This window comes from Chamaea fasciata, unplaced genomic scaffold (genome assembly GCF_029207755.1).
Source record: "Chamaea fasciata isolate MVZ Bird 193981 ecotype frontalis unplaced genomic scaffold, bChaFas1.0.hap1 SCAF_2, whole genome shotgun sequence".
NCBI classification, from domain to species: Eukaryota; Metazoa; Chordata; class Aves; order Passeriformes; family Sylviidae; genus Chamaea; species Chamaea fasciata.
This window is the reverse complement of record NW_027094087.1, coordinates 29,796,202-29,811,764: the sequence shown is the minus strand read 5'-3', so window position 1 is coordinate 29,811,764 and position 15,563 is coordinate 29,796,202. Positions and strand designations below refer to the sequence as shown.

The following is a 15,563-nucleotide window of genomic DNA, read 5'->3' as shown; positions in this document are numbered from 1 at the left end:
ATAATTAGACCCAGAGATATGGAGCAAAAATATCAAACTTTGTTTAGGCTGGGAAAATATAATTTAAAATTAAAGATGGGCGTCTTGTTGACAAGATACCGCTTATTTTACCTGTGAGGTAAACACATGGTCAACTTCTAATCTTTTACAAGTTATTAAAATCAGTCAATTCTCTTCCTGAATGTTTTGTTGGGAGTTTTTGGGGTTTTTTAGTGTAATTTCTAAAAAGGCTGGGTTAACGTCAGCTTTAGATAATGATGCTTATACTGGCAGTGATGTCCTGGAGCATCTCAGTAGCTGGGAATTTTTCCTTCTGTTCCTACACTGCTTGTCTCCATGCCAGCCCCACCAACCAAGCCTGTTCCTCTCTCCCACGGAAGACTGGGAATCCTGTGACAGGCAGAAGGGAAGGAGAGGGCCCAGGGTTGACTTTGTGTGACCAGAACTGACCTGTGACTTTTTTTTTTTCCAAGTGGGATTTGCTGGTTGCCACATCCTGCCATGCCTCAGTATAGAGGCGTGTAGGATTTGTGCATGGCAGATATCAGCAGAGATTATCACAGGACTGGTGCTTGTAAGCAGTTTTTGTGGCAAGATCCTACAAGTTTTCAGGGTGTGGTGTCCCTCCACGGATCCTCAGGTTCTTTCATGGGGTATGCTTGGGTGCACTGATGCTGTCAGATGAGGCAGGTCCCTAGAGTCAATCTCACTGAGGGTTAGCTCTCCCAAGGGCACCCTTTCCCACAAAAGCAGCTTGTTCCCTCCAAACTGGGTATAGTTCTGTGGTTTCCTTCAGGGTCTGCAGCAGGTTTGGTTGCCTCCATTCCACACAGTCCTCCCACACTATTCCACAGCAGATTAGGACACTGTCCCCACAAATATTCAAGGCATTCTCAAAGAAAGCTAGCAGTGAAACAACAAATTCAGGGCTGTAGGGGAACCATCCAGAGTCAGGTACCTGAGTGCTACACACTGAGAAACAGTCAACATGCTCTAGAGAAGGGACAGGTCTGCATGGGTCCACCCAGATCACTCCCTGGGAGAGATACCTTTACTGGGAGAGGTAACTGGGGAAGAATCAGCATTCCGGTGTCACTGGGTATCAGCCATTGGTTGACCCAAGTTTCTGCAGCCCACACACCAGAGAGACCCATGTAACAACAGCAGCATCTGTGTGAATAGTTTCTTCTGCTTCCATGGAAGTCTGAAACTCATCATCAGGACACTGCCTATCCTTTCTGTGACCGGCCATTTTCCTTTAGCTAGCCATGCACCACCTGGATAATACAACTGACCCCACATCTCTGAGCAGCATGAATGCACTCATCCTGCAGGCTTGGCTGCTGTGGCATCAAGCTGGCCATGAGGTTGTCGTTGTGTCATTACAGCAAGGGAGACAACATCTTCTTGGTGACCTCCCTCTGTCAGTCCTAGCCAAATAAGATAGCGTGGACCACGAGGGGAGGTGTAGCTTGGGTGGGAGATGGACATCTACACATCAGTGTCCAGCTGATGCCAAACTAAATAGCACTGCCACAGTCATGAGGCACAGTGCCACAAGATAGAGCTATAGCGGACTCCTACTTTAGGCAGAGCACAGGGTTGTTGGGGCTTTCAGACCACATGCTCACCCATTGATACTGTGGCTTTTGGGCCACCTATGCCCCATATAAGCGCTATTCTGAGGTTCTCAATAAGGTTTTGGAGCTGCTGTACACAAGCCAACTCCTCCAGATCTGCTTCTGTTGCCAAAAGAAGTCAATAAGAAATAGTTCACCTACAAATTGTTAAACCATTTGGCCTTTAAAAATATGCATATACAGCTATACATGTTCATTATCATACATGATATAATTAAGAACATGTATCACTATTATTTACTTATTTGACATGATGCACACATTACTTTAAAAATGATTATCCTTGTTACATTCTTATTGCAGTAACGTGTGCAAAATGTGTTCATTGCAACATTTAACAAACCAAATTTTTCACATCTGTAGACATTTTCATCTTGAATCTTGCAGTATGGTGCAGATCTGAAGTAACCCTGTCAGGAGCTGGTGTGCTAAAGAGAATGAACAGAAACCTGTGGCAGAGGAGCCAGCATATGTTAAGCAGAATCCACAAAGTTGTTTGGCACATGATGTTGAAGGACATGGGTTTTATCTGATTTTAATAAACAGGTCCAGGAAAGTTGGACAGAATTGATGCTGCCCAGTAGAAGGGAGTCAGTACATCCCCTCTTTTTTTGGCCCATCCAAAATTCTTGTCCAAAATGGCAGATGTCAGTGCAAAGAGGGGAAAACACACAGTGCTGAAGGCAAAACTCTCCTCCAGGCAGGAGGTCACTCAATTGAGATACTCTTCATGCATCCAGGCAAGAAGATTTGCAGTGGTCCCTGGGCGAGGCTTGCTTGGGTCTCTGATGCTTGCAGGAGCTCCCTGGTGGGGTGGCCCAGGGAGGGATGCGCTTTTGCTGGTGAACTCAACACTCAGTTTGGTCCTGAGACACCCACTGAGGAGCTGGCCAAACTCTCTCAGAGGTTTGCACTGCTGCAAACTATCATGCAGAGGCCAACACACCCCTTCTCTGGTACCAGGGCATGTCTAAGCAGAAAAAGACAACACAGGCAATGCGCAGGTACCCCACCAGTTTACACAAGTGCATTGCTTTTGGAATAAAAGAGAGGTCCACATCCAAGGAAAAGAAGGAAAAATCCATCCTGCTGCCCTTTCTGGAAGGCATTTACATTATTTCCCATTCGAGCATTAAATTGAATTTATCCTTTCCCCCAAGGGTGTGTTTGGTCATCCCACTGCTGTACCACAGAGACACAACTGAGCTGCTGGGAAACCAAACATATGTGCTGTCCCTACTGTAAAGCTTCCCTCCCATAGACCCTTTTCCTATGCATCCCATTCTGTCTGAACTTGGAGCTTTGGGTTTGCAACTAGCTCAGTCCCCCTGATTCACTCCATCCCCTGGGAATCTGCAAGCTGACAGCTGTGGGACAGGCACGGATGACTTCAGAGACAAGCATGTGTCTGCAAAGACTGCAGAGGGGATCTTTCTGTGGAATTTACAGACTGTTTCATGTGTCAGTACAAGAGGAGTGTAATTACCAGCTGAGAAACTGCAGGAAATAAGCCAAGACTGAATGGACGAAATGGAAAATAAAGAGAAGCGCAGAGGACACACACATTTTAAAACTATTACGGAGGTATGTATTCACATGCTTGTGGGAGCCTGGGAATACATAAGAGATCGTGACTGCAAAGGAATGAATTCACGGACCAGTCTATGGGGAGTATTTTTTTTCCCAGTGACTTCAAACTTCTCTCGGAGCTCACAGAGTTTTAGTCAGCTGGCATGCAATAGAGGTACGACTTCCCTAAGGAAACTCTTCCTCGACTTGCCCTGGAAAAGCTGCTGGGAGAGTCTGTGAGACAGAAGGCTGCAAGCAGAGGTGAATCCTGCTCCTCCTTCTCCTCCAGCCACAGAGCAGGTATGTGGAGATGAATTTGAACTTGGGAGCTGGAAAGTTGAGCTTTTGACTGCAGAAGAGATCGGGGCTCTGGCAACTTACAGCTGCAGCCTTTAAAAGTAACACGGAGGAGGAAGGTACAGTATAAATAAAATATACAGTGTTTGTGGATAGGCTGAGGAACTGGCTAAACACACTGTGTGGATGGCTCTATTCACACAGCTGTATATTTAACCCATCAGGGACTTGCACTGCAGAGACTCAGATCCCTCATGTTAAGGAGGCACCGATTAGTTTACAACAATGCAGTTGTCATACGCCAGGTTTGTTATTGTTCTCTGTGTTTACAGTAGTGAAAGATGGGGACATGTCTGGGTATTTTTTCTTTCTTTACAGGACTTTAGTCTGTCTGTGGAATTGCTGCATTATAGTGCTCTGAACCGGGAGTGCTGCAGAGATCAACCTTGTACACTGATTTAATGCCACTTGCCCAGCTCCCCGACGCTGAATCTTAACACAGCCTTGGGCAAATCACACAGCCACCGGGTAAAATGGGAAAAAGGCTGTTTGGCTCCTCTGCTCTTCTTACTATCAGGACTGTCATTGAGCTCTCCCTGTTGGTGCACGAGGTGTGAGATGGCAGCATTATTGTGCTACTCTTAAGATCCTGACAGCTTGAATGTCACCTTGGGTGAACAGTGACTTACTGAGAGGGCTTTGCTGCATCTGGATTGTTACCACAGGAATTAACACTTAGACAGTATTTGGAACTGTTTTTGGAAAGTTTTAGAAAATCCTTATTTATATAAAAGTCACAGATAAATTTATAAAGCCAAACCCTGTTGTATTTTGATAAAAGTATTTTTGAGGAAAATGCAGATATATTTCCTTAAATAGAATCAAAAGTTAGGTTTTCCACAACAGCGGAAATTTTTTTGTGGTTTTTTTTTACTAAGATGGAATGATTTCAACTTTGAAATCAACCTATTACTCAAAAATGCTGAAATCTTTTCAGTGATAGAAATTTCACAACAAGTAATCCCCTTTTAAAGCAGATATTTCCATTTCAGTGATTGTATCAGTGCTTTACCTTTTACTAATACAATCATGGATGGACTCAAGGCGGGGAGTATCAGTATCATGCAATCAGATCTATCAGAAATAACTATCCTCACCTTATTTTTTCCTCCTCTTGGATCACACAAATTGAATAAATCTTTTCCCAGATACTGATGCCACTGTCAACAAAAACAAATTGCTGAATTAAAAGCCTTCCCCCCCTCCCCCATCTTTTTGCTGCACTACAGTAATAAGAGAAATTATTATGTTTTAGCTCCTGCATTTGAGTTTTCCCAGGAACTGTGTTTTCCAGGGAGATAGTTTGTTTTCATGGTCAGATAGTTTATTCTGAAAATCACTTTCTGCTGATACAAGTGTTTTCATTTTCCCATCTCCTACTGTCCCTTCACCCAGCCCCTCACTCAGCAAGTCTCCAGCCTGGTGAATTTCATGCAATTGTCATTATATTTTCTTTTTCTTTCCTGTAGAGAGGAGCAGGAAAAAAAAAAGTGAATAAAATAGAGAATCTGGCTAACTTCCATCTATCCAATTAATTGAAAATGTTAATTTCCAGTGAGGAAATTCTGTTGGCTAAACACCTGATACAGGTGTAAGTAGAGAGGGGACAGAGTGAGAAATGAGGAAGGCAGCAGCTTCAAAATACAGGAGAAAAGAGCCATGTTGGGGTTAGAGGAGATGCAGGAGTCCTTATTTTGGTATGCAGACTTGACTTGGCTGTGATTTTAATGAAGCAAAGTCCTGAGCAGCAGAATCAGTGCATGCCCTTCCCTCCTGGTTTGGCATTTGTTTCTGTCCAGGCTCTTCTTCACAGTTCACCTGGCACAACTGTTTGGTCACTTGCTAAAACAGCTTGAGGAACTGAGCTGGGTTTTTAAAAAGCACAACCAACAAAATTTCTGTTATTTTTATCCCTGCAAATCCAAACTTCCCAAAGTGCTCTGAACATCCATGTGTAGAAAATACAAAGCTGCAGTCATCCTGGTCGCTTGTTGCTCTTCATTACAGGCATGATATTAGTAGTCCATCTCTAAATTAAATCAAAAGATCCTATTTCTAAAAATATATCTTTTTTCTCATGGAGGCCTCAAATGTTTGAGGTTTTTCTTGCAAAAGTGTCTTGCATTGCAAGTGCTGTTGCACACTGCCGACAAGACAAACTCTAAACACAGAGCGTCTGAAAGGAATTTAAACCTCTGGATACCACAGAAGTCCCCAGCTTCAACACAAGTCCCCCGCTCACCCCAAGAGAGTTGCAGATAGAGAGCTTGAGCCCAGGAAGCATGCCAAAATCAGCACTGCAGCCAGCTCCGGGCAAGGAAAGCTCAAGACACAACGTGCTTGAGGGAAGATGGTCAAAACAAGTCTGAGAAGAGCCCAGTCAAGGGGAACCTCTCTGGGGTTGTGATTATCTCACTGACAGACTGCTCTCTTGAGAGCTGAACATGGATTTTTCTATCCATTGTACCTAATCATGCCCTCTCCTGTTGTCTTTTCATAGCAGTTTCATGCCTGGACCACCAACCTGGTCTGCAGGAAGGTGTCCCTGACCATGGCAGAGGGGTTGGAGCCAGAAGATTATTGAGGTCTCTTCCAACCCAAACCATTCTGTGATTCTCTGATTCTGTGATTTATGCCTCTCATTTCAGGGTGCATTGCAAAGCAAATGAGGTGTTAAGAGCCCAGCTCTTTGGCATATTATTTCAACCATGGGAAAATTGCATTGCAACAGTTTAGGCTTGTGGCTCTGGGAGTAAGCAATGGGAATACCTACGTAAATTTGGGTTTTCCAGCAGCAGTACTCAGCAGAAGGGAGGAAATGAGCAATTAGTTGCTTCAGCCCTAGAGGGCAGCACAAAGTAATAAATACAAACCTGAACTCACAAGCCGTCTGAAATAATCTTCTGCATGACAGAAGAATGTCTATCAGGGTGGTGTTCTGTTGTGGCTAATATCCTCAGCTTAATTTGTTGGATCTAAACAGAAACTATTTCCATTTGAGAGCTCTTTCTACGTGATGCATCTGGACTTCACTGGGTGGCCTGGATATCATCTAGGCAGCATCTGGAACCACACAAACCCATTAAATGCCTTGCATCTTCCTTTTCCCACCAGGCTCAAAGGAATGCAAATCTACGCAGGTAGGTCATAAGTGTAGTAGGCTCAGATGTTAATTTATTGCACTGCTTGTGTCCATCCCCATATTAGATGAAGATCTGGTGCCAGCTTTCACATGTGTTGACCTCTGTGTTCCTCTGTATTGAAATCTAACCGTAATTGCTTTTACCTTCAGAACCATGAAACTGAACATCATCTTCTTGCTGGCAGTGGTGAACACAGGAGCCTCTAACTATCATCCTGTAGAGGGGACATCCTGTGAAATGGTAAGGAGGCATTCCTACTCAGGCGAAGTGGGATCTGCAGTGAGGTTGGGACACCCTTGTTACAGGCACTGAGCAAACAGCCATAGTCTCTGAAAAGGGAAATCCCTCAGGACCAGACTTTCTGTGGTGGCAGAGGTGGGATTTGCAGGGTTGGGGGATGGGTAGCAGGCACTTCTCTGGCTATGTCCTTTTTGTTGTGACAGCACATAAGAAGGGTGGAGGAGGGGTAAGGCAGGAAGAAGGGTCATTATCTCAGGGTTTTGTTGTTGTTGTTGTTTGGTTTTTGGTGTTTTTTTGTTTGTTTGCTTTTTTGGTTTTTGTTTGTTTGTTTGTTTGTTTTTGGTTTTTTTTTCCTAAAGGGGATCTGGTTAAAAGAAATTTGACCTGATTTCCCTAAGACCATAGAGGGGTTCTGGGACTGAGACAGAGAAAAGACTTAGACCTAAAATCGGCTCTTTTCTATCAGGGCTAAGTTCTTTGTGTTTTAAATAAAGAATATTCCCCATACCAGCCCTTTTGTAATAGCAGGGAGACTGACCTCCTCTGCCCTGACACAGCATTGCTGCCAGGGAAGTTGCACCTGACTTCTGCTGGAGGAAAAAGGACTGACAAAGCCTCTTGCTCTAGTACAAAATTTTCTCCTTGGATTTTTGCAAGCACCTAGTACAATATCATAAATGTTATTCAGACCTGAACTTTCTCCCTTCCCTATCAAAGTGTTTCTGACTGTAACAGGCTTTTAAAAAAACCTTTTTTTTTCCCCTGAATATTGAAGCTGCTTAGCACAAATCTTCAAGAATTTCCAAAATAGGAAAAAAGAAGTACTTACTAGCTGTACACAACTCCCTTATGGTACTCAATGCATTCCTGCCCACCTGCTGTGTTGCTGCACTTCCTGAATTCCAAAGAACTTAAAACCTTGTTTATATAGAACGGTCTTGGGAAAGTAACTGAGTAGTTCAGTTCATTGGCTGGAGAGGGAAGACGGATGAAGCTTGGGTCCCATGTACCACCATCAAGTGAAGGCTGGGCAGGACACACAATAATTTGTCCCATCCCAGTTTTTGGATGGGTCACAGACCCGGCTGACTGCTGAGAAGTAAACACATGCTTGTTTCCACCACTTCACCATAAACCGGTTTCCTCAGGCCAATGACTCAAGGCTCCAAGCAGTTAACTGAGATAAATTTAGCTCTGACAGAAAGCTGCAGTCAGAGACTGGGATGCACGTCTCGAATAAATGAACATCTCAGCATTGAGGATGTCAATGCTGTTCATCTTCCTTCACTGGATGTTTGCTCCAATGAAAGGTGCATGTAAATCCAAACACTGTTTAAAGAGAGAAGTAGCTACTGGATTAGCTGCTGGGTTCATTGAAGTCCTACATTACTATTTTCCATCACAGCCTCATTGTTTCACATGGTACTTTCCCTGTGATGACACCTTTAGAACAGCAAGGGCTCAGAATTTAATACTTTCATCCCAAGTCTCCTGGAAGAGGCATGAGTCAGAAACTCGTGCTCATCTCTGACTCACTACTAGTACTCCTGTCATGGAACAAGAACCCCAGAAGAGGTTTTAGGAAGCAAGCAATCCCTACCAGACTCTTGACAAAGGAGTGAGCTGCACTGATTGTACAAGTTATGGCATATCTGCTTGTTTGTAAGACAACAAGGTACAGTATAAATATCAGGAGGTTCTTCCTAACTCATGTTGCCTTCCAAGGACAGGCAAGGCTTCAAGCAGAGCATGTTCTACCTCACAAAGAAAGATGTTTCTGCTCATTCGTGTTTGCAGGCAAAGGATAAACTTTGAAATAATTTACAGAAGGGAAGGGATTATAGGAAATTCTGTCTTATCTTGGATTGAGGGGGTGCAAGAACAAGTGCATGACCAGTTATCACAGGTCAGCTGTTGTGGAGTACCTGGGCAAACTGCTGAGGTTTGATTCTGTAGCTGAGACTGAGGTAACTTCCCACCTGGGAAGCTCTTCTAGGAATGGCCATGGACACCACACAAGTGCAGGTCAGTGCCAAGTGACTGCAGCCCAAATTCTTTGGTACAAATGTTCATGAGTTGACAAAGAAGAACGTGAGTGGAGGCTTAGATCCAGCTGCTTTTTTTGTAGGACTCTTACTAATGTGGATGACAACTTCCTCCCAGTGCTGATCAGTGAAGAGCTGAAACAAGAATCCAAATGATGTTCAGCTTTTGAGTTGTTGGATCATTTTTTTTTCCAGCATGTGAATAGGACCAGATACTGAAGGGACCAAATGCTCCTCACCCTGCAATACTTCTTCACAATGGACTTGAAATAAACTGATGGCAGCACTGGCAAGAAAGATGAAGGAAGAACATGAGACTGGCAAAACCATCTTTTCCAGTCGCAGGCTGCCAACCCATTGGGCTAAGAGGTGGCAGGAGGGGAGATACACCAAAGAGATGGTCCATCCCACTGAGATGTGCTTTATCTTTTCTTCCTATTCCTGATGAGGATGGAATTAATGCAGTTTGAGCCTCAGGGGAGTAAAGAAGGTATAAAAGGAATGATAGTTTTAAAAGAAATATGGGAGGGGAACTATTATAAGAGCAAATGGCAGACAGAGGGAAGTATAGATTTTATCTGTCCTTTTTATCCTTGGGACAGTTCCATGCATGCAGATTAAAGGCCAAATCCTGCAAGATACATGGTGATCTGGGACTGACCTCTCACCCACTGACTTCAGTGAAAACCAGCTGGCTGGCATTTTCAGGAGTTGAATCAGAACTTTGCTAAGATACTTTCTCCCAGGAGGAGTGAAGGGGATTCTATGCTTGCTGAGATTTGGCTCTAAGTGTCTGAAGAAACCTGGCATCTGCCTTAGGCTTCAAAGTACCTGCTGCTTTTTCACTCTGGATTTTTTTTTATCCTTCTGGCTTCTGTTTCTTCCACAAACCAAATAAAAAAGGCTTCCCTCTCATGCCTTGGAGCTAAGCCCAACTCTAGGCATATTTTAGCTCAAAATGAGCAATTCTACGATGGCTTTCCAAGAAAAAAATGTTAGGGAGAGGCCAGAAAATTTCTTGCTTTCTCCCTAATATTTTTAGCTGGGGGAGATTAAAGTGAATTGGAGGGTGGGGGGGGGAAAGGGTTTCAGGGTTTTGTAGTCAATGTACTTAGTATCTTTGGGAAAGATGTATTATAGGCAGGACTGTGAAGCAGTCTGACTACATCTAGGGATTAGATGAGCACTTGTACTTCTCTGACACATTTTTGTGTGGTCTCCAAAATTTAGATTATGCAAAAGAGATTCACAAAAGACTGACTAGTGCCACACTTCTCCAAAGCAGACGTGCCACTTCATCCACCTCAAAGTTCACATGAAACAGATGGGTTTTATTTTTTACTTTTAATGTTTCTTTAATATCTGAAAAGATTTGCATCATGGAATCTGGTCCTGAGTGTCCATGGAAATTAAAATTCAACAGATTTTTTTCTTTATTTATTTCCTTTCTGATCTTTCTACAAATACTATATGGCCCAGACACCCAAATACATTAATGATAAGAGTTTCTCTCCAGTAAATTAAATGCTGCCTAAGCCTTTCACATTCCACTTCCTCACGCTGCTGTATGTTCTCCTTATTAACAAAATATAACTGGATATTCATGCAAGGATGCTCATGTTCGTATTCCCGATCTTTCTTATGAACACACACTCCAAATTTGACATGGACACAGACTCAAGCCTAGCTGCAATTAAAAAGACTTGCTTCTGGAAGATAGATTTGATTTTGACATTTGGGGTTTTTTCTCTGTCTGCTGCTGAGAATTGGCCTGAAAAAGTATGACCCTCACTGCATCTCACAGCGTTTTTCTCTCTCAAGTGAAAGTTCTACAGAATTTGTCTTTTCTGTGCTGTGTCGTGTGTTTTGTCAGAGCCGTTTCACAAAGCACTCTCCCCATGCAAGAGGAAGGGAACTGTTACCTTAGCAAAAGGATAAACATGGATAGTAAAATCAGGAAGGGTTTGGAGATTTGTGTCAGAAATATTTCAGTCATTGAGCTACCCATTTTGGATAAAGGTGCATTACTAAATTAAGCCATGGCTAAAGGAAAACCTGATCAAATATCTGAGGGTGTGACTGTGAAGGAGAGACAAATTTTGTGACATAGGATCCTTACAGGTTCTTCCACCTCCTTGCTCTGGGACCCACACTGCCAACAGAGTGAAGCTTTTTCAGGTACTGCTTACTCTTGCAAGTTGAGTTCGAAAAATCTAATACAGAGATGAAAATGAGAAAATTAAACATGAGAAATAAAGTGAAGAAATGGTGCTTGATTACAATGGAAAAGGGGCAAAACTCCTTCACTTGGGACTATTTAAAAGAGTCCAGGAGAAAGGTATAAAAAGGAGAGCATTCAGTAGGTATCACATAGAGAAAAAACCCTAGTGTTGTAAGTCAGATATGCCTTTAAAATGAAAAGAGTTCTGTTAGCTGCAGAGAGGTGTTAGGATTGTTGCTCTTGCTGTCTGACTGCTCAGACAAAGTGGTGGGATCAGTATTTCAGGAGGAGGTTCGGCCTGGATCTTGAATGTCATTTTCTTATATATATAATGAAAAAAAGTTGTTGTGTGACAACCCCTTTTCTCTCTTTTTCTGGCAGGCAAACTCACAGGTATTTTGCCACAACAAAGACCTCCACCAAATCCCTCACAACCTCCATCTGAATGTAAACAAAATAGATCTGTCTGAAAATATGATTCAAAGCATCCCTGAAATGCCATTATCATTTTACACTTCACTCCAGTATCTGGATTTAAGCTTCAACCAGATAAGCTTCATCACGTCTGGAGTGTTTGCACACATGACGAGTTTGCTGGAAATAAATTTAGCCAACAATCATTTACATGAACTTGCTCAGAATGGGACAGAGGGGATTGGACTATTGCCTAAGGTGGAAATAATGGACTTATCCCACAACAATCTCTACAATGGGATGGCTGAGTATTTCATTAAACAAGCTCCAACACTGCGGTATCTTTCCTTGGCAGACAACAGTATTGTGATGATATCACACAAGATGTTTCAGGGATCTCCCAGTCTTGTGGAAATTGATCTTCAGAGAAATATCATCATGGAAATAGAAGAAGGTGCTTTTGAGACTCTAGCAAACCTTTCCAAACTCAATCTCTCCACAAATTCAATTACTTGCATCTCTGATTTCAACCTCAGGCAGTTGGAGATACTTGACCTTAGCAGGAATAGCATTGAGACTTTCAGCATCACAAAGTCAAATGAGGAATATAGTTTAAGAAGTCTGGATCTTAGTGAAAACAAATTGCTTCACTTTCCATTCTTTCCTCAGGTAAATAAGCTGGTAACTCTGAATTTATCAAATAATTTAATCCAGCTCACTGCTGAATCCCCTTATAATAAAATGGACTACGTGGATAATGAATGGCTAGATGCTTCTTTTCATCTCCTTGATCAGAAGCGAAGCAAAAATACAAGTTCTCTTTATTTATCCCAGCTTGTATATTTAGACTTAAGTTATAATGAAATCAAATCCATTCCAGATGGGTTCTTTGAGTCAATGTTGTCCCTTCACACCCTTAATCTCAGCAGAAACTGTCTTCAGGCATTTGCAGTAAGTTATGACAGCACACTGATCTCCCTAACTGTCCTTGACCTGAGCTACAATGCTTTGCAGAACCTTCTCCTCAATACTGGTGCTTTGCCAAATTTGAGGGAGTTTCATATTCAAAACAACAACCTTCAGACCCTGCAATTTGACATCTTTTCCAGTCTTCCTAGCCTCAGACTTCTTAACCTACAGAGCAATAATATCAGCCTTTGCCACATGTACTCTGGATTAGCCAAGCAAAGACTTGCTGGAGAGGAGAGTGGTTGTGTGTCATTTGTCGATTCTCCTGCTCTGCAGTACTTGTACCTGGCTGACAACATGCTGAGCATCCTACCAGCACACACCTTCTACAAGACTCCACTGCTTGTCCTGGATCTCTCCATGAACCCTGGACTGAAAATAGAACTTAAAGCACTAGCAGGACTGGAGAAGTCTCTGGAATACTTGCATTTACATGGAAATAGCCTGATAGATTTAAATATTGACTTGCCTTGTTTTAGTCACCTTAAACATTTGAACCTCTCTGAAAATCAGCTGAACTGGCTGCCTAAGTGGGGTAGTGACTCTCCACTGGAAGTTCTAGACCTACGGAACAATAGGTTCAGTACATTACAGGACAGCAATATTTTAGCATTAGAAAATTCACTTAAAAACTTGTACCTCTCTGGGAACCCACTCAACTGCTGTGGGAACATCTGGCTTTCATCAATGATCCAGAACAAAAATGTCCAGATCCCCAATGTGGAGGACCTAACGTGCCAGTACGTTCAGAGCTTTGGATATTGGGAAGAACTTCACATTGGGAACATTAGACCAGAAGACTGTGAAAAAGAGGATCTGAAGAAAATCAACATCCTCATTATATTAACATTTGTTCTAGTTTTATCTGTGATCATCATTGGTGTGGGTTCATTTTTTTGTTTCCGAAGGCAAAACTTTAGCCATCAGTTTAAAGCATAGGAACACAAAATGCCTTGAAAACTGAAGAAATCAGGTGCTACCCTGGCACTGTGCAGAAATCAAGGATAAAATTCTCATCTTTGTGTTTTAACTGTGGATTTTAAGATGGTTTTGAAGAGTCCCTGAATTACACCACCGTGGTGGTCTGGGTTGCAGGGACTTGGAAGGAGAATTTGCTCTGTTTTGCACTTGCTTCATTCACATGCAGATCTGTTTAAAAGATTACACGGTGTTAGAAGAGGCCACTGTAAAGTTCTGCTGTTGTTTTGAGGGATGTGTAATTTAAACAGCTCAAAAGAAAAAGGCCTCTGAGGTCTTGAGACCTGAGACTTTTCACTAAGCTCAGATGATATCATCAGCCAATTAGGAAATCCTTTCTCAAAGTTACGTTCCTCCACAAGATGTTTCAGTTTAGTCTGTGCTTTGCTTTTACCTAGCTGGTTAGCTTCTAACCCTTCTTAAACTGAAATCACACAAAGATATGCCAGAGTGGGTCAAAACACAACCTTCATTCAGTACAGTTGGTTGAAAATTCCCCTTGAGTTCCAAAACAATGAGAATTTAACTAAAAACAAAACAAACCCAAATGGAAATTTTAAGTAGCGTCCATTGTGCTCCTGCCTACCATTTAGACAGCTGACCATGGAAACCAAAGACCAGGTGCTCGGAACCTCTTTGGATATCTCATTTTATTTGTTAAGATGTTGCTCCAGTCACTGGGGCATGACACGTAGATGAGGTCAATTAGTTCTGGCACTTAGTACCCACGAGGGATGTAAAAGAAATCTCAAGCATGAAACAACTGCTGATGTTACCCAGACCTGCTCAGAAGGTCACAGGTCCACAGTTTAACTAAAAGAGGAGAAATTTGCCTCTCACGTGCAATACATGTTTAACTGGGTATAATGTGAAGAAAATAATCTCTGGGGTGAATATTTTTCAAAAGAAAAATCTTGGAGAATGAATTTCAACCAGCTAGAATTGGACTGAAATGCTTACATTTCTGAGAAAAGCTAGGGGAAATTCACGGCATACAGTTGCATTTCAATACAGGCGAATAGTATATCTATTTTTAAAGGTCAAGGAAGGTTAGACCGCAAAAAGATACCATTGGGAAATGATACACAGGGAACCTAGTCCTGTGGCATTATTCAGAGCAGATGTTCACTGTGTCACCCTAAAAAGATGTTATAGTCTAGAGGATGGGCTGTAAGAGAAGTTATGTAGATCCTCATTCTGTGATGGGTTTAACACAGCTAACATGCTAGGTTGCTAAAAGTTGAATCTGACATATATTTTGTTCTGTATCCTGACAGAAAATTCACCCTTTTGAAGTGAAGAAAAGCTCACCAACAGTGGGAGCCTGACCTGCTGATGGGGTGCAATGGCTTCAAAAAGGGACTATATCAGGTCTTCTGTTAATGCCACGAACTGTACATTAAGGCATATAACAGAAATAGAGGTCAAACCAAAACCTGTCCAGGTAAATAACTCAGAGTAAAATTGCTGCTTCATTTCTGTTTCTTCAAGCTAGTGAATGAAAAAAATAGCACACTACAAAAAGGTGTGTAATTCTATTTTTAAAGCAGCTATGTAAGAAACTGGCTGGTGGATTCCACTGTGGAATTTTGTATAATAAAAACATATTTGAATTTTGTAAAAAGCACAGGGTTGTGAATATATTAAATCACCAGTTTGAAATGCTCCACAGATGAAAAGAAAAGCCATATTTTTCCTATGGTGTTCAGACTCCACCTTGGACCTTTACCTTCTGGTCCTGCAGAAGGAACAGCTGTTCCATGTCTTAGAGGGCAACCAGTGGGGACCAGGAAGATCTACTGAAGATGTAGGCAAAAATTTGGAATAGGTTTTTCAGAGAACTTATGGATGACTCATCCCAGAAGTGTCTGAGACCAGGTGAAGTGGTGCTTTGAGCAACCTGGTCTAGAAGAAGATGTCCCTACCCATGGCAATGGGGTTGGAACTAGATGGTCTTGCAAGTCCTTTCCAACTCAAACCATGTGAT

At 42.4% G+C, this 15,563-nt stretch overlaps 1 protein-coding gene across 3 annotated transcripts; it reads left to right on the top strand.

Annotated features, from left to right (window-relative positions):
* The first annotated feature begins 3,421 nt into the window (after positions 1-3,421).
* Positions 3,422-15,200, top strand: LRRC32 (leucine rich repeat containing 32). 3 transcript variants are annotated; one of them, XM_066175553.1, is made up of 4 exons: positions 6,140-6,151; positions 6,550-6,706; positions 6,859-6,949; positions 11,597-15,200. In XM_066175553.1, the coding sequence occupies exons 3-4, from the start codon at positions 6,863-6,865 to the stop codon at positions 13,535-13,537; spliced, it is 2,028 nt and encodes a 675-aa protein (XP_066031650.1). In that variant the 5' UTR covers positions 6,140-6,151; positions 6,550-6,706; positions 6,859-6,862; the 3' UTR covers positions 13,538-15,200. The 3 variants fall into 3 exon arrangements, with proteins under 3 accessions (XP_066031651.1, XP_066031650.1, XP_066031652.1); XM_066175554.1 differs by lacking the exons at positions 6,140-6,151; positions 6,550-6,706 and adding an exon at positions 3,422-3,509; XM_066175555.1 differs by lacking the exons at positions 6,140-6,151; positions 6,550-6,706 and adding an exon at positions 9,190-9,484 and having other exon boundaries at positions 6,869-6,949.
* The last annotated feature ends 363 nt before the right edge of the window (positions 15,201-15,563 follow it).

Excerpts from the sequence above, each read along its gene's own strand:
- LRRC32 (XM_066175554.1), top strand. The coding sequence starts at position 6,863 with ATGAAACTGAACATCATCTTCTTGCTGGCAGTGGTGAACACAGGAGCC. Across the intron at positions 6,950-11,596 it reads AGGGGACATCCTGTGAAATG|GCAAACTCACAGGTATTTTG; the intron begins GTAAGGAGGCAT and ends TTTTTCTGGCAG.